Genomic DNA, 19,189 nt, shown 5'->3' with positions numbered 1-19,189 from the left:
CTATAATGGACAAGCAAAACTTGACGATAACAAGAAGATACGAACAAGATCATATCAATCCACCGATTAACACTTTCTAAGGGTGTGGTCAAGGGGCATTATGCAAAAAGTGATCAAGAGGAAGTGTACGAGGGAATGCTGTGATGAATTGGAACACAGTCACTGCACTTCACTGCAACTAGCTGACCAATGCAGCTGTAACATTATGGTATCTGTTAAAGTGCAATACTCTTTTAAATTATAAATATACCCTCAGTCATCCTAATTTCCAGAGGTATTTTGGGTCACATGATACATTTTATATGTATTTCAGAACATTTATGGAAATATTTCGGTTAAATGTTTCAGAAATATTGATGGGACATTAGTGGAAACATTTCAGAAACATTACCATTTGATGTTGCAGGGAGGTTTCATTGAAACATTTCAGAAACATTACCATTTGATGTTGCAGGGAGGTTTCATTGAAATATTTCACAGGGCGGACATTTGGACGTTTCTGAAATATATCCGAGATGTTTCAGGTAGGTTGCGAAATGTTTCAAACATGTTACAATGTTTCAAAAGTTATATTTCTGAAACATATCTGTAACATTTTGTGCTGTATGGGTGACTGCTTGGCTACTAAGGGTCAAGATTCCTTCACCAAACAACCACACTTCTAAATATTTTACATATGTGAAAATCCACACTGCAATGATATTTTGTTTCTTGTTAGTGAAACAGCATCATCTTCCGAAAGAAATCACACTTCTCAAAAGGGGTTAAGGACACACATTCGTTAAAAAGGACACAATTGACACAATTTGACAAAGAGGACACAGGAGAGACTTTTGACAACATTTGTCAAAAAAGGACACTCAGAAACATTCGTCAAAAAAGACACAATTGCCACACATTCATCAAAAAGAACACACACAGGACACACATTCGTCAAAAATGGCAAACACAGGAGACAAATTCGTGGCGAGACTTATGCTAGTTTTCTTCCATGTGCTCCTGGTTTTTCCTGAGAAAACAATTGCTGCATGCAACTTTTTGTTCTTCATGAGATATGCAATGGCATATATGGTTTCGTTTATTTGCTGAATTCCTGTTACCGAATCAGCACATAAAATACCATTTTATCATCTGGAATTCTAACAAAAAAAAGATTTATTACAAGTGGTATATATTGGGGGCACTTGCTACAGGGTTCAGATGAAGGAGCGAGGAGCCGAATTGTGATGTCACTGCGGCCATATTGGAAGATGACCTTGACTTTTGATTACCTTTGACCTCAATCGCCTCTTGTGATCGAGAATGCCATAATTTTGATATTTTAGTTATGGCAGCCATCTTGGATTCTATGTTGCACTTTTCGTTATGGCCACCATCTTTATATTCTGAAATTTTTATGCTAGAAAATATAATATATAAATTCATAAAAAATTATTAATAAAATTTTATATAAAACACTTATCAACCATTTTGAAATTAGTCCACCATCTTGAAAGTCTATAATTTTCAACAGACAAAATCTGGGAAAATTTTAAGATCTCTATGGCCTAGCAATAAAAAGCGTGTTTTCCAATTTAGAGATATGGGCTGTCATGGTTCGAATCACATAGCTTCCAATGTATATTTTATAAAAAGTTAATTTAATATTTCATTAAGGACCATAACACTGGTAGGTAATGGAACATCAAACGTACTTGAGTTGAACAGTGCGATTTTGGCGCACTCTAGGAACAGCAAAACAAATATAATGGTATCCATGATGGCAGCCCCCAGCAGAACTAAAAACCAGATGGAAGATGTGTTATAAAATATGACAGCCTCCAGCAAATGAAAACAAGATGGTCATCGTGACATCATCCAAGATGGTGGACATGATGCCAGAATCCAATATGTCGAACTCCAGCAAACGAAAACAATATGGTGGCTATGATGTCATAAAAAGAGATGGTGGTCTCCAGCAGACGAAAACTAAAAGGTGGACATTATATAATTCAAAATGGCGGAATTAAAAATGGTGGATTTCAATATAACATGTGTTGTCAATCAAGATGAACACCGGTATCAAGGTTATGGTCAATGTCATCCAATATGGCCTTGTGATGTCATAATCCAAGATGGCAGTCGGCTCCACATGGCTCCACCTGTCGAACCCTGGCCCCCGAGACCCATAATTACTCTACTAAAATTTTATGGAATTTCATTCATTTTTGTTTCATGAAAATTAATGTTATACATAACACATTGTGAAAAATGTTTGCTAAGTTTAGCAATATTTCTATATAATAGTCGAATTCGCTATTAGGGTATGAGGTGGGCCATTGGAATATTATCTAAAGGTTCCGTGAAAAAGGTTCAGTGACATAAAAACTTAGTATTTACTACAAATAATGCACAATGTGACGATTTTTTATGTAAGTTTACTGAGAAAATTAATGAATATTTCACAAATTTAGTCCAAAATTTTCACCCTTTATTTGTTTTACGTTCACAGTTTAGTTATTGAGATGCTAAAATATAAATAACTAAAAAGTGAAGAAATATTTTATTCCCGACTCGAATCACATAAACACGCAGCTGCAAGAGATATATCCATGCCGCTAGGGCTGAGGCCGTGGGCCGCGGAGACAGCGGCCGCGGCCGTCACAGCCCCGCCTGGGGGTTCCAGCAGGAGGGCGCCTCGTGCGGCGAGGGCGGTGCGTCGCCGCAGTCGTTGCGGTACTGGCCGCGCGGGGACAGGCTGGGCGCTGGCGAGCCGGGCTCGGCGCGCGGGTACCCGGGCAGCACGGCCAGGTACTCGTGCGGCTGCGGCCGTCACAGCCCTGCCTGGGGGTTCCAGCAGGAGGGTGCCTCGTGCGGCGAGGGCGGTGCGTCGCCGCAGTCGTCGCGGTACTGGCCGCGCGGGGATGGGCTGGGCGCTGGCGAGCCGGGCTCAGCGCGCGGGTACCCGGGCAGCACGGCCAGGTACTCGTGCGGCTGCGGTTGTGGCTGCGGCGAGTAGTGCTGGTAGAGGTCGGGCGCGAAGCCAGCGGCGCTGTAGGCGTGCGGCGAGCCGCCGGGCGAAATGGGCGCGAGAGGTTGCAGGCTCGGCGGCGGCGGGGACACCGACGTGGGCCAGCTGATGGTGCTGGTTGCGCTGTGCGCCGCTGCCGACCACGCGCCGAAGCCCGTCGACTGCGGCTCTGAGAACGTCACGGCTGAAACACCACGTCCCCGCCGGGTCAGTCTAATTACTGGCGCTGGCAGGTACGCTACGATCCAAATATAATATAATTGTGAATGTATACTATTCAGTTCGCGATTCACTTTTGGAATCAACCTCTGAAAAACCTCTGTGAAATTAACAACACTTATTTGATAATAAGCCCTGAGTAGTATATAAATGGGCATTCTGCACCTGGGTCCTGTGCAAATCATATGCATTGTATGCACCCTTTTTTTAATTTTGAAATAATTGAGTTTTTTTACATTTTTTGCTCCGTGCCATTTTATTCAGCCCAGTGTACGGCCGGGTCAATTCTTTTTCAGTGTGTATTTTTTTCTCTCCCCCCCCCCCCCCCCCTCACACACACATCATCCGGTTCACAGCTTCACCAATGCTACGTTGCGACTTGGAGTGCTGCTTGAAGCCCCCTGGTCCCATAACCCCCGCTTGCTGCCATGTACTAAATCTCGTTACATGAAGCCATTTCGTGACCAGACTTGCAGGTGCAAGCAGACATTCAGCCCCTTTGATTTCCCCGAAGTCTCGCAATCAGCAAGCTTGGACAACCAGCAAAGTCAAATTCTCGGAGCGGCAGACACGTCGCGGTGTTTCGTCGCCTCGGTTCTCACGAACCTTGCAGAATTTCCCCCGCACTCGCCAGTCCCCTCGTCCAGAACCCAGGCCGGGTCAGTCACCGGTCATAACCTCCCCCCCCCCCCTCCTCTCTGGTCATGGAGGTCATAACCCACAGCCGCTCTCACACACTCGTCCGTACACCCTGCCGGCGACGAGAGGAATTAAGATGCGCCGGGCTGCTAAAAGACGTATCCGCGATCCATCTAGCGGAAGTGAGAGACACTAACCCCTTCCTACCATCCTAGCTGTCCACCTGAGGGCAGCACTGTTGTGCCCATAAGAACAATGTTCAAGTTGAATCAACCCTCGACCTGACCACTCGCCAGGCGAGTTGAGTTCCCCACTTCTCCGTCCAGAGCGCACTGGCCAAGGATGCCAACTTCGAGTGTCTATGGCGACGAGCGCCGATGAATACCGAAGACTCCCCCTCACCCTCTTTCAAGGGAGACTTGGCCTTTTAATGTAGCGCCCAAACCGTGCCCCGGGGTCACTTTTCTTAGGGCAGCCAACTGCGAACATCTCCGGTCAGCGACTCTCCTGACTTATGCGAGAATTAGAAGACCGCCGATCAATCAATTAGAATGTAGTCTACTACAGTTAAGGCCTCAAGTGCCGAATTACTATTTTTAACTTTTTTATTTTTTTTCTTCTTCCAACTTTCTTCGTATCCATTATGGTTTCCAAACCCAACCATGTGCTACCGCGCTACAAGGCAGCTGAATTCTTCCCGCAGTGGTTAGTTTTTTTATGTTTTTACCCCATTTCCACCAATCCCGGTGGCGAATTCCGCCACCCTACCTAACGCCTGCATCCGAGGTAATTCGTACCGAATGGCCTTTGTTGCAGTGCGGGTTAGAGAACACCCCTGGAACCCAGTTCGTCTTAGAACATCCCACATCAAGATTTTGGACCAGTAGTTTCACAACACTCGGTGAAACACCTTCGTCATTTTGCTATCTCTATCTTCTCGTCGTCTGCGGCTCACTATGCTTGACCGCCAACATATATCAAGTCTACCTACCACCCGTGCCAGTTAACAGATGTTTTTATTATTTTATTGTTTTGTTTCATATTTCAGAACTGTAAATTTATAATTTCAAGTGCTAGCCAATGCAAAAAAACAATTTTGTGTAATTATATGTTAACCTTCATAAGTAACCCTGTTGAGACCTGGGCCGATTGTCAATTGTTTTTTACCTTTTTTTTTAATAATGTTGTCTTAAATTTGTACGATGCAAAAAGAAAACCATATAAAAATTATGAAAGCACAGTCAAAATAAAATAGAAAATCAATTTTTAATCAGAATAAATCGAATAGCTCGCCAACCAAACCTCGGCTTTTCATTTATAGGCCTAAGCCTTACAATCCTCTCCGCCATCTGTAAGCCCACAGGGGTGGTAATAAAATCTTGTTTACCCTCCTTATTGCACCTCTGAAGTATTATTGACATATCTTATTATTATAAGTTTATCTTTCCAGTACATTTCCAAATTGTTGTATCTTAGAGGTTTCTCTAAGAAATTACTTAATAAAATTATTACCACACTAAGGAGAGGCGTAATAACTGGTAGCAGAGCGTGGTTTGGTTTTAAGCTATAATTCAAAATAATTAATTAATATATATATAAATAAATAAATAAATTAAAGTATTTTTTTAACCAAAATTTTTATGTACTATTTAACTGTTAGTCGTCAGCTGGTACCAAACCTGATTCACCAATAGTGGTTTTAATTAAAATTTCTATTGCTTTATTGTACGTCGCTCGCAAGGCGTTGAACTGTCGTAACCCCTCTCACTCCCACAAGGTCATGCATGACCCTGCGCGATGCTATGCCAGCCGGCGAACGCGCCTTATCTTTCGCTACTCAAGCACGATCCTCTTGCCCCCTCCCCCCTTTATCACTTGCCTGTTCGAGTGCCCACCGGCCTCGTGTCAGGTAATTAGCCCTTATAACAATGAATTGCTGTCGCATCTTTAGACCTACAATTTTCTAGTATATATTTCCCTGAGCCGTTCCTTTTAAGTAAAATTGTTTCTAATGTTTTAAAGATCCGCGTTGGTGTATCAATCAGAACTACTCAAGCAAAATTATATACTCAATGATTTTGGGGACATACTTTCCCAACCTGCTGGAGTAACGATGATATAAGAACTGTAAATTTATCATTTCAAGTGCTAGCCAATGCAACAAAACAATTTTGTGTAATTATATGTTAACCTTCATAAGTAACCCTGTTGAGGCCCGGGCCGATTGTCAATTGATTTTTACATTTTTTAAATAATGTTTTAAATTTGTACTATGCAAACCATATAAAAATTAGGAAAGCACAGTCAAAATAAAATAGAAAATCAATTTTTAATCAGAATAAATCGAATAGCTCGGCAACCAAACCTCCGCTTCTCATTTATAAGCCTTACGATCCTCTCTGCCATCTGTAAGCCCACAGGGGCGGTAATAAATTCTTGTTCACCCTCCTTAGTGCCCCTCTGAAGTATTATTGACATATCTTTTTATTATGAGTTTTTTCTTTCCAGTACATTTACAAATTTTTGTATCTTAGAAGTTTCTCTAAGAAATTACTTAATAAAATTATTAGCGCACTAAGGAGAGGTGTAACAGTCCTGAGCCAGGAGCTGAGATCCGATTGACGCCATATTGGATTGTGACTTCATGGTGGCCATATAGGATGACCTTGACCCTTGACCTTTACTTTAAACTTCGACCTTCATAAAATACCGAAAATTGTTAGAAATTTGAACAAATTGGCCAAAAATTCGTCAAATTTCGCCAAAATTTCCAGTATTTAGGGGCAAATCCCACTCCCCTCCAAGAAATAAAAATATTTTTTACCCCTATTATGAGGGAAACATTCCCAGGGGTGGCAGCTAGCAGACTGACCCCTCGTCATTTTATCAAATGCATATATCATGTAACCCAGTATGATGTCATGTTATGGCAGCTATCTTGGTCTGCCATCATTATTATTTTCCTCTGCTAGAGACCGCCATCATAATATATAATAACGTCCGTCATCTTGTTTACGTCTGCTGGATGCCGCCATCTTAGATAACATCACAACCACTTACTTCGATTCCGAAATCACATTCGCAATCATGTTATCGTCTGCTGGAGGCCGCCATCTTGGATTATGTCAAAGCCACTTATTGTTTTTTTTTGTTCTGCTGGAGGTCACCATCTTGGATGATGTAATGTTCATAATTTTGGTTCTGCTGTTTGTTTCTACAGAGCACCGGCTAAGCTATTTCTAACGCACATAAGTTCGATGTTATATTATATACCAATGTTGTTATGGCCCTTATCAACATATTAAATTTAACTTTTTATACAAAATACATTGGAAGTGTGGTGATTCAATCCATGACAGCTCGGATCTCTGGGTTTGACTACATGGTGATAGAAATATTAACCAGACTGGGATTTAAATACGTTATATAATAAATACACATATTTGGAATTTTAATTTTTGTAGTTTAAATGAATAATAGCATCACCTGTTGGAGATAAAGCCACCATATTTATTTTCAATGCTTGCTATTAGGAGCGCTAGTGCACACATCATCTGCTAGAGGGTGCTTCCACAATCTTGTTTTCATTACTTGCTACTAGGAGTGCTAGTGTCACATAGTGCACACATCATCTGCCTGAAAACGTTTCAGCCATATTGGTTTAACTTTTACCCGCTAGAGTGCAGTAGTATTTATTACCAAGGTATCCCATGGCATCCACCATCTTGTCGGCCATCTTGTCCACAATCTTGTAAATTAGTAACTATTAATCTAGACATTCGGGAAAAAAATCCAAAAATAATCAAACCATCACCTTTTAATATATTGATTGAATATATAGATTACCATCCTTGGTTCGATCTTCAAACATGATAAAAAATTAGGTTAAAAATACTTATTTTATTTAATATTATTAAAATACTTAAATATGTTGAAAATTCCTAATCCACCAGCCCCAATAAGTTGCTGATGCCGTATTGGCTTCCATATTGAAAATCTGTAATGATAAACTTGAAAATTCCGAAAATATTAAAATCAGCAACTATTGTCTATAACTGTAATGGTTGATTCGATTAATTTCAGTCCTTCGTGCGATCCTTGATTGATGCAAAAAGTAATTTATACTCCAATTTTTTATTTAATTAATCATCCTCGCTGAAAACAAGGACTCCTGCTTGCAAATTTGATGTAATAATATACTTAGAATGTATAAAAAGTTAACTTAAATATGTTGATAAGGGCCATTACAACCAGGGCCGCAACTAGGGGGGAGCAAGCGGGGCATACGCCCCGGGCGCAAAGCTGTGTGGGCGCCGAAATCGGTTGCATTGTAATTCCTTCCTACTACAACTGGTAACTGGTAAAAAGTTTTTTAACTTGCATGCCAGGAATGTCTAATCTGATTTACAATATAACGTCTAAACATATTTAATGAACAAGTCTAGTGATTATACGGACTACTTTATGGACATAGTAGGTTCATGCATGGAAGGTACAGTAGCACAGTAACTGTTACATGTAGGTATGGAAAATGCTTAAATACGTAGCACCATTTTCCCGTGGGAGGGCCCCCGGACCCCCCACTTTATTGGTGTGGTATGTGCAAATAAGAGGGGGGGGGGGCGCATGAATCCATTCATGCCCCGGGTGCCAGAGACTCTAGTTGCGGCCCTGATTACAACATTGGTATATAATGGAACATCGAACTTATGTGCGTAAGAAAGATCTTAGCCGGTGCTCTGTAGGAACAAACAGCAGGAACCAAGATGGTGAACATTACATCATCCAAGATGGTGACCTCCAGCAGAACAAAAAAAAAAAACAATAGTTTACTGTGACATGATCCAAAATGGTGGCCTCCAGCAGACGATAAATTGGTAGCAATGTGATTTCGGAATCGAAGCAAGTGGTTGTGATGTCATCTAAGATGGCGGACTCCAGCAGACGTAAACAAGATGACGGACTTTATTATACATTATGATGGCGGTCTCTAGCAGAGGAAAATAAATGATGGCGAATCCAAGATAGCTGCTATAACATGACATCATACTGGGTTACATGATATATGCATTTGATAAAATGGCGGTGGTCAGTCTGCCAGCTACCACCACAGGGGGAGAATTAATTTTTATTGCTCTACTGGTTTCGAACCAACACACCGAGCTTTATGAGGTAAGTGCGTTTTTTTACTAACATTTTATTGAAATTTCTTTAAAGTTGTAACTAATAATTTTTTCATGATTTTTCTTTTACTTTTTCTGAAAATAATTAAGGATATTGAAGATGACAGACGTGACATCATATTTAAAAATGGCGGAATTCTAAGTGGCTGAATGTTCTAGTAAACAAAATGGTGTTCAGGATGTCATAATTCAAGATGGCAGAATTTTAATTGGTGGCTGAGTCTAGGGTAAAAGGTCTAGGTCAAGGTCAAAGTTCTGAGCCTTACTGGATACTGGTAACTGGAGATTTTAAGCCTCTTTAGGATAATTTCTTGCCTTCAAACTTTTTGGTGATTAAAATGGGACTTTTTCTATGAAAAGGAAATTTTTCTCAAGAAATAAAGACATAAAAATTTTTTTTGGGTGTTTTTTGGTGTATTTACCCCTCCCCCCTTTTCAACGTAACACTGGATATTAAGGCGAAATTTGAAGGATTTATTACTAATTTTGGCAAATTTTGGGAAATTCTTAGCCAATTTCAGCATTTTTTGAAGATCAAAGCTTAAGGTCAAGGTCACTTAAGATGGCCACCATTATATCACAATCCAATATTGTGATTAACCAGTTGAAAATCGTTATTTTGTACATACTTTGTAATTTTTGGCTCAACCAAAATGAAGTCCTTTTTGAGTATAGATATTGATAAAACTTTTTCCAGAAATGTTTACTAAGCGCATGTACTTAGGCAACACACATTGCATATTCGAAGTCCATGATGCCTATGGCCGAGGCGTCCGTTCCATTCTCCGGAGGTGAACTTCTATGCAGAGGGGTTAAATAAACTGTTAGAGCGTTGCGAAAATTGCTTGGAACTGAATGGTGACTATGTGAAAATGTGATGTAGATACATATGTAGTAAACAAAAAATTTCAATAAAACTTTTTTTTCATGAAGTAGGTAACTGCTCCCTGATGATAGCGACTGCAATGTCGACCGAAACGTCGGTGAATTATTTGCCAAGGACATGGCTACAACCCAGAAGCCAAGCTACTTCAGACAATGGCCGTGAAAGCATGCGAACACTTTTTTTCATGAGTTTATTTTTTTAATGACCAAACGGTACTTACTTAACGGACATCTATCATTACAATGAAAAGAGAGAATGCATTCAAGACATTTAAAGTAGATACTCCAAACTTTGGAAAACTGATTGATTTATTGTAGACGATGCAGAAGCTTCATTGTCAAAGATTTCTAATTCTTAAAGTAATCTAGACTATGAGGCTGATAGCTATAATGATAAAAGTGTCTTTCAGCTTGGTCATAAAGCAGAAGACTATACAGATATACAGAATATTTACATGAAAAGTGTAATGATATAATTTGTACAGATATGAAAAGTTAATTTATAAATTCGCTTGGTTTTCATACCACTGTCTTCCTTGATGAAACTTTTAGGTTTTTAAGAAATCACGCAAAAAAATAATGCGTGAATATTTGTTTATAGTTAATGATCACCAAAAAGCAAACCACACATGAAACTTATTTGCAATACATTCAACACAAACTATTATAAGACTTAAATTTAATCTTCAGTACTCACTGTCAAAGTTTTGAACAAACTGCTTGACCTGGATTTCAATTATTATTTTAACTGCCGTACCTCTCATGTATATTTACTTATAATTCCGTTGTAATGGCAAATATAGAAAAATGCGTTTATTACAACATCACACAATTTTAACAAGGCGATGATAATCACATTACAGACCTATTTTCAAAACTTTTAGTCATGTAATTAGCCTCACACAATCAAAATACATTATATTATTTGTTTTTGTGTAGCAACAAAATAAGAATTGCACATGCCAAATAGCGGTGGAATTTTTTGTTTTCTAATAGCCATTACAAGGAAACCACGAGTATTGTTAAAGGAAATTTTGAATAACGGTCCAATATTTTATTTGAAAAAAAAAAAAAAAAGCGAACTGGAATATTCAGCGGTTTCTCGCCGAATAAAGGTTTGCAGAAAAATTTGTCAGTGAGCAGCAGCCAGTCTCGAGTTAGCTTACGTTGCTGGGGCGGTGGTGGAGAGAGAGAGGACTTTGACCGTTGCAACGGGTATGGAATACTTCTTTGGTTTCTGAGTGCAGTACCTGAAGGGAACCGGTCGCAGGGCGCCAGCGCGGCGGGCAGGGTGGGCCGGTGCGACGGCGACGGGTACACGCTCTGTGGGATGAACCACGTCCCGTCTGGAACAAACATGGCGACGTATGCATGCTGAGCGATATGACGCGCGCTTCTCGACTGGCGCGGAGTGAACTACACTGATACGTAATCTTACTATACGACTGAACACTCACTACCAGGGGCGCAACAACAGGATGGGGGGGGGGAAGGTTATTTTGCCCCCCCTCTGAAACCTTGAAGTGGGGGCAAACGGGGGAAAAGAAAGTGCTGTGTAATCAATTTTTAGATAATAAAACTGCTTAAATAGCACCATTTTCCACCTTGAAATACAAATTTTCCCGGGGAGGACCCCCGGACCCCCCGCTTCAATAGGGGCGATCGATGATTTTTTATAATAAGGTATATTGCCCCCCCTTTGGAAATTTAGTTGTTGCGTCACTGCTCACTACCTGAAATAACTCAAGGATTTGGTGGCCACTGTACCCTGATGATGGCGACTGCAAGCGTGCAAGGTCGGTGACATGTTCGCCTCGGGCGCGGCTACAACCCAGAAGCCAAGCTTCTTCAGATCATATTTCTTCAGCACTGGGGGGTCGTGGGTTCTAGTCCCACATCGGACACAGTGGCTTGTTGAATAAGTCGGCTTGCAAGCCGTCACCGAAACGTTAAAACCCTCGAAAAAAAATATTTATCTTGTCCAAATTTCTACTAACATACACTGTTAATAAAATTTGGTATACAAAAGACTTGGATAAAAATGATTGTTTCAGAGAATGTGTAAATTAGATGACAATATTACGAAAGGTTATGGTGCAATCAGAAACTATTTAAAGTTCATAAAAATGATTTCAAAATGTTAACATGAACTGAAATGAGATTTAATATAGGGATATTGTTTTTTTGGAGGAATTTTGTGGATATTTGACACTAAAAATGGCCGCCGTGACGTCACAATCCATAATGGAGGCCGGCACTACAATCGTTCAACCACGAGTTCACACAACATAAATAAAGGATATTGGTGAAGGATTCTGAACTCGATTTAAAAACACGGTGTCTCCTTGCTAACTAGCCCTAATGTGGCATTTAATTGTTGATTGTCACGACCGACCATAATTCAGAACAAATTATCACTAAAAGTGTTGTTTTTTTAAATGGAAAATTGGGGTACAGCGATCACCGCATGTGATTTATGCAGCTCCGAAGAATTTAAAGTACATTTTTCTGCTCCTTGGAGCAAGTTAAATTCGGGACGAACTGTAAAAATTCCCCGTGCCCTTACATTGAGGTTATTCAATGCTCTGACATGATTCCAATCACAAAATGAATAGCCGAGACTGTATAAGCAAGAAGTGCTGCGCATTGCTCGGGTGTGCCCTTGGGAGCCATGCTGGCTGAGGTGTCTCGTTCATTCAGGGACTCAAATCCACCCCCGGAACGGCTTCAGTGACGAGCACTGAATTAATATGCAAGTGGTTTTGAGCCCTCTGTAATTTCGTAGGTCTCATCGTCGTAAGTATATTACATTAAGTAAACAATTTTGGACATACGCGATTTCAGAGTATTGGTTCGTACAGCCTCTGAACAATTTTTTTTTTAAGATCACATGAAACCTTAATCTACGACAATGCAAAGTTTAACATCTAATTTCAATCAATCCTTCGGGAAGGCCGTGCTAGTTCTTTAGGTAAATCGGGATTATTTAGTCATCCAGTGAATAATAATTTTTGTGACATGAAATTTTAATGGATTTTTGATCAATTTGAACTCGTCTTTGTCCAAAATGACCTAGTGCCACCAGAACATTGCTTAGTCACGCTCGTATTGAAGTACAGGAAAGCCCGCTTGAATCAGGTAAGACACAGTCATAAAAATTTTGCTTGTTAATCAAATCGTGTTCCACTTTCCTTTGTTCGAGTCACAACTGCCAAATCCGACCTTTATCCTTTTCTGCTGGTGCATACTATCCCCATCCCATCACACTGTGTTCGACTCGCCATAGGCCTACTGCCTGGTCAGGGTAGCCTTTGAAGCTAAAGGATTCTACAAAAAATGTACATGTACCTGAGGCCACATCAGTAAGAGTAACTACAAGTATAAACACAACCATTTATTTTTTTAGGACGGACTGTACTTACACTGCGAGTATTGCGGCTGGTGAGGCTGGGAATAGTTTGAAATGAGGTCACGCTGGTAGAAACTGTCCGGCCTCTCTTTGGCATCCAGAAATGCTTTTGCAAACGGATTGTATTTGATCTTCAGAGAAGTGACCTGTAACAGAATGTTTTTGATTTGTAAATTTAGGGCATGGGAATACTTGAAATTAAAAACTTAAAACATCTAACCTATGCCACGTGAAGATTAACTACCTAAGTCTTATTAAAATATTTTACAATAGTTCACTAGCATTTACACTTTAACGTAAGTAGAATCACGTACGCTATATTTTTAAAGTCAAAACGTAATTCCATTCAAAATAAATTAAAGAATCTTTTTTTAATTGAAGTGCTATGTATGATTCTTATTATTGTGAAGGAAAATTATCCAAAAATTCTTACTACATGTTAAGATCACTAATAAACTATAACAGGCAATAATCGGAAAAATCTTGGTAAATGTTTTTAAATGCTATCATGATACAAGGACATATATATGTTGTTCGGATACTAAGCCATAGTATTTTAGAATGATATGTTTAATGAAAATTTTGTAAAAATTTGATAAAATTCATTTTCATCCTAGATCAATTCTTAAGGTTCACATTCACAATTTAAAATCAGTTTTATAAATGGTATTCAAGCAAAATATAAAAACAATAAAACCCATTTGCATCATAGCTCAGTTCCTAAGGGTGACATCCACACTTTAAAATCTTCCTAGAACGCACGGTTTAACATTATCCATGCATAGAGACCTGCAAAAATCGCGGATTCATTCGGTGATAGGCTAGAATTCAAACACATATACCTCTTAGATAATTTTGCTATTGGCTTACTGTTCATCTGGACGAATCTCAACCAGTTATAAACCCTCAACCAAAGAAGGATTGAATCACAGACAAACCAGCTGAGATGACTTACAAGTCGGCAGCCAATGAACTTGCGCTATTTTCCCGAGTAGTGTACAGGGGTATGTGCAGTCTATCCTGAAGGCCATCGAAACCGCGAATTTTGAAGGTCTCTATCCATGCATGGTAAAGTGTCAGTGTCAAAAATACAACGCCTGAAAAAAAGGCCAATACTCCATCCACGCAGAAGCAATCAAGCGTTAACCACCAATATCCTGCTGACTACTTCCGACAAATACTTCCAATTTTGACGTACCACGGCAGTTGGTACTACGTGCAGCAGTGGAGCTATCGCTTGGAGGTACCCTTCGGAAAGGATTCGCTCACATGCAGCAGGCTGTATTTACCGAAGACCCCGCCATATGTGACAACAAAGCTACCGCAACCATGCGATTCCTCATGCACATAAATATCAACAGGCTACAAGAATATCGTGTTTTTTTTTTGTGCTGTCTGTTGGTTCTGAGATTCCCGCAGTAAATACTATGTTTTCCTTTGCGTGCAAGAAGTATTACTTACGTTCTAGGCGGTATGTTATTGACACTGATTCTCTTGATTACATTGTATGCAGTTGCAACAATAAAGGAGTTTCTTTTCAGTAAGTAAGGCCTCTAATATCTAAAGAATCGGAAGGCACATATTTTTTTTTTCAGGAAAAGGATACAATCCACTATTATTTTGATGAAGGGTATGAGGTTTTTATAAACTTTTGCTAAACAGACGAAAAGCTCACGTTGAATAAAACAAAATCCCGGAATAGTACTTTATTTCAAGCAGTTTTTTGATATTTTGCAATAATACCATTTTTAATACATATTGTTATCACCCTTAGGTATTGAGAAAGGCCTTTAGGGGATAGTATATTACATTCTTCAAACTTCCCAAAAAGCGCTTCTCGAGTCTGTCGCTTCATGATTGAGAGCTCACCTTCGGTTTTTTGTCGATAAGCCAGAACCGAGCAAGCCAAAAAACCGTAGGCCCATAATAAATACGTTGTGTCAGAAAAACAATTATGCACTACTAATAATAAATATAATTCTGATGTTTCATATAAATTATTTTAAAATACGTACTTTTAACATTTTAGGTATACAAAACCAGCAAATATTGCAAAAAAATAACTTTCAAAGTCAAATCCATGTCTTCTCACAAATACTATAAAATATAAATTCTTTATGTCTCTCTATTACCATATAAGTGATCACGTCCTAAAAAAATGAATGTACGCAAAAATTTAGGGGGATGAATTTTCGAAAAAAAAAAAAAAAAAAAGAAGAAGAATGGGTTTCAACATGAGAAAGATATTAAAATTAACAAATGAACAAACAAAATATTTTAAATTTTATTTTTCCTATATGTTTTTAACATTACCGATAGTTATTCTGATTTGACAAATTCTGTAACAAATCAATAAATATTTTTTAAAATTTTCAATGTTCATAACCGTTATAGAAATACAAAAATTAATAGGTATTATTATTTTGTATTTAGCTAAAGAAAAAAATTATATCAGATAATATCTACTTATCTCTTGACGGTATACTTCTATTGATAAATGATGTGTTATTTTTAGACATCTAAAAGTTTTCCACTACATGTCGAAACAAAATAAATCGTTTTGATTATATCAACTGCAGAAAAATCAGGTACGTAGCAGGCAACACACAATTATAATTTCTGACATATATTTGGCAAACTATAATTTTAAATAGTATTTCATAATATATATTTTGTTCTTTATAATTAATTCCATACTTGTCTCTTGTATTACATCTTTCGAAACATAGCCACATATGCAATGTATTTTAAGTCCACAAATTTTTTACACTATCATCAACAAATACGTTATAAATCATAACTCATCATATCAACATTTCTCAAACAACTAAAACATAATAATCTGCACATGGTTCTGAGATAGTGAAAGTATTACCTCTTCATTTTGGTATGCTGTAACCGCTATGAACTGGGTCTCGGGAAACGGGTATGTGAACACTCTCCTGTGCTCTGTGCTCACTTTCACCAGATGTACTCGGGGCTCGTATTTGTGCAGAGAGTTCAGCATTATCTGCAACAAGCGCCAATAAGCATTCTTGCACACTAGGTCCACAAAAGAATGTCCCAATTATAAATTTGAATAGTATCAACTGCAATCATTGTACAGTTTTGGTTCCTTGAACCTGGCTCTTTTATGATAAGATAATTTAACCCTAAAATTATATTTTTTGCATCGTCCGAAGATCGAACATAGAATTGGAATCGATTGAATCAATCAACATATTCATAAAAACATTTTTTTAATTTTTTTTAAATTTTTCACGAATTTCTAGGTTAATAGTGACAGATTTTCAATATGTCAGCTAAGTTGGCCAACAAGATGACAATAGTTAATTTTTTGGTGATAAATACTACTGCACTCTAGCGGATACACGATACAAAATATGAAGGCAGTGAACTATATTAGACGAAAATAAAATATTAGATCTAAGATAGCTCCATGAAATCAAACTGGTTGGCATTATATCTGCCTTGATATTAGGGGTGGGAGGGCAGTCTGCTGGTAACCTCTATGAAGGAAAGACCCATCGCAATTTTTTGCCTTTAATGGGTTCGTACTGAGGACTCCATGATGTAAGTTTTTATTCAATTTTTAAAAATGTAATTCAATATTTTTTTTATAAATTTAAATACTTTCTCCCAATTACGGATTTTAAAAATGGCGGCTATAATATCATAATTAAAATGGCAGATGCGACATATTATCTGAACTGGTAGACTCCAAAATGATCGAAAGTTCTATAAACTAAGATGGCAGACATTACATCATAATCCCAGATATTGGATGTGATGTCGATCCAAGATGGTGGAAGTGATGTCGTCCAATATGGCGGCTGGGTTAAGTTTATGACCTCAGCAGTCTGTGTTTTTAGGAGTCATGAGTCGCTTATAGGACATTTCAAAATGCTGGCATTTTTTTAGGAATACAATGGGAAATTTTTTCTCAAAATAGGACTTTTTCCCTCAAAAGGGAACATTTGAATTTGCAGATTTTTTTTTTCGAATTTTCGGTAAAAATGTTTTCTTAAAAACTGGAATTTTTTTTGTTAATTTTGGCGAGTTTTAGACCAATTTTGGCAAAATTCTGCAAATGTAAGGTCAAAGTTCAAGGCCAAGGTCATCAAACATGGCTACCATGATGTCACAATCCAATATGCCTGCAGAAAATCCCGATCATCACCCAGAACCCAGATCTCAGAACCCCAAATTTACTACTCACAGTGCTTTTACAGATGACGGGTAGCTACAGTCACCCAGTTTAGTGTTTTGGGACTAGGTGATTTCACAGGTGATGGATGCTTAAAGTCACCTAGTCCAGAATTCTTGGACTACAGTGATTATATGAGTGAAGAACACCTAGAGTCTCCTAGTTAAGAGTTTTGGATTACAGTGCTTCTACGAGTGACGTTCAACTTCAAACTCCTCTTTAGGTTTCTGAGACTACAGTGCATTCATGAGTGTAGCCAACCTACATTCACACAGCTTAACTCTGGGTCTACAATGCTTACACATGTGATGGAGGCCTGCAGTCACACAGTTCAGAACTCTGGCTCTACAATGCTTCTATGGGTGACAAATGCCTACTCTCATACAGCTCATAATTCTGGGACTACAGTGATTCACAAGGTGAAATATGCCTACAGTCATCCAGTTCTGTGTTCTAGGACTACAGCTCTTCTAATGTAATGGACGCCTACAGTCATCCAGTTCAGAATTGTGGGGCTGCAGAGCTTTCACAGGTGACGGATGCCTTCGGTCACCCAGTTGATAATCCAAACTCTTGATATCTGATAGTCGATTTGCAATTTTATCCCCATGTAGTATTTCCTTTATAATGTCTTCTACTTGAAAAAAATAGGGTAATTTGAAAAGTCTTTTATTTGGTATGTTATGGACCACTGGCATTTCGATCAGATATTTTTCCAGCTTATTGAAGGTAAACACAGTTTTAAAGGGAACACCTAATTTAAATTAATATAAATAAAATTGTATTTAAAACAAGTTGATATGAGCTGCTGTATGGGAAGGTATTACTGAAATGAGCGTTGGGCTCCCACAAAAACTCATTTCGGAAATGTACCCATGAAATATTAGATATGAAATGCAACCCGCTAGAAAACAAGAAACACTGTACTGAAATAGAAACCGACAGTAACGATACACGCTAAGCGAACAACAACCATTGGCAGCATTTTCAATGCGATCTGGTGGCCAAGGTCAACAGCCAGGATACACCCAAAATTTCTGAATGCCAGCGACCTCGATTGATGCTGGATTAAAAAATGTGGCGAAGCAATGAATGCCGGCTTTAAGAACTTTCACCGTACCTTTGAACATGATTGTGGATGATAGTTTGATGGAGGAAAGGGTTACACTTCAAACTACGTAAGTTTTAAGTAAGCGGAATACGGCAGTGTTGAAAAAAAAACGCCGTAGGGTTTAGTTCACCTGGCCATTGCTATTCGCCTTGTTCGTAAGCTTGACCTTGGCAAACGACACCGACTCTTTCATCCAGTGCGCGCCGAAGTTGGGCGATTCCGGGTGCATGTAGATGGGATTCGTCGGCGGGACTTCTGCTTTTCCCCCAGGTACCCACTCGCCGTTGACGTACTTCCACCTGCAAGCAAACATGGAAAGACTCACAATGTACTGTCGACAGCTCAGGACACAGCCAACTGTCTGGTTAGCTGAGTGAGGTACGGGGCTGAGGCGGTGACTGTGCTGGGTTGGTGGCCCCAGCCGCTGCTCATTGCGGAAGCTCTAATACCCTCCCGATCAAAAAAGGGGAGCGGGAACAGTTCTGTTTTTCTTAAACGCTCTGGAATGTTTATAAAAAAGCGAACT

The 19,189-nt window shown here is 39.1% G+C and overlaps 1 protein-coding gene across 1 annotated transcript in view; it reads right to left on the bottom strand.

The window, feature by feature from the left end:
• Positions 1–2,640: 2,640 nt before the first annotated feature.
• Positions 2,641–19,189, bottom strand: part of LOC134528955 (T-box transcription factor T) — a 31,154-nt gene continuing 14,605 nt past the window's right edge. The window contains exons 3-8 of the mRNA XM_063362623.1: positions 18,794–18,962; positions 16,221–16,355; positions 13,359–13,491; positions 11,187–11,282; positions 2,848–3,194; positions 2,641–2,802 (exon numbers count right to left, since the gene is read on the bottom strand). Coding sequence (XP_063218693.1) covers positions 2,641–2,802; positions 2,848–3,194; positions 11,187–11,282; positions 13,359–13,491; positions 16,221–16,355; positions 18,794–18,962 — 1,042 coding nt within the window. The remainder of the gene's footprint in view (positions 2,803–2,847; positions 3,195–11,186; positions 11,283–13,358; positions 13,492–16,220; positions 16,356–18,793; positions 18,963–19,189) is intronic.

This window comes from Bacillus rossius, chromosome 2 (genome assembly GCF_032445375.1).
Source record: "Bacillus rossius redtenbacheri isolate Brsri chromosome 2, Brsri_v3, whole genome shotgun sequence".
Classification (NCBI taxonomy): Eukaryota; Metazoa; Arthropoda; class Insecta; order Phasmatodea; family Bacillidae; genus Bacillus; species Bacillus rossius.
This window is presented reverse-complemented; position numbering and strand designations above follow the sequence as displayed.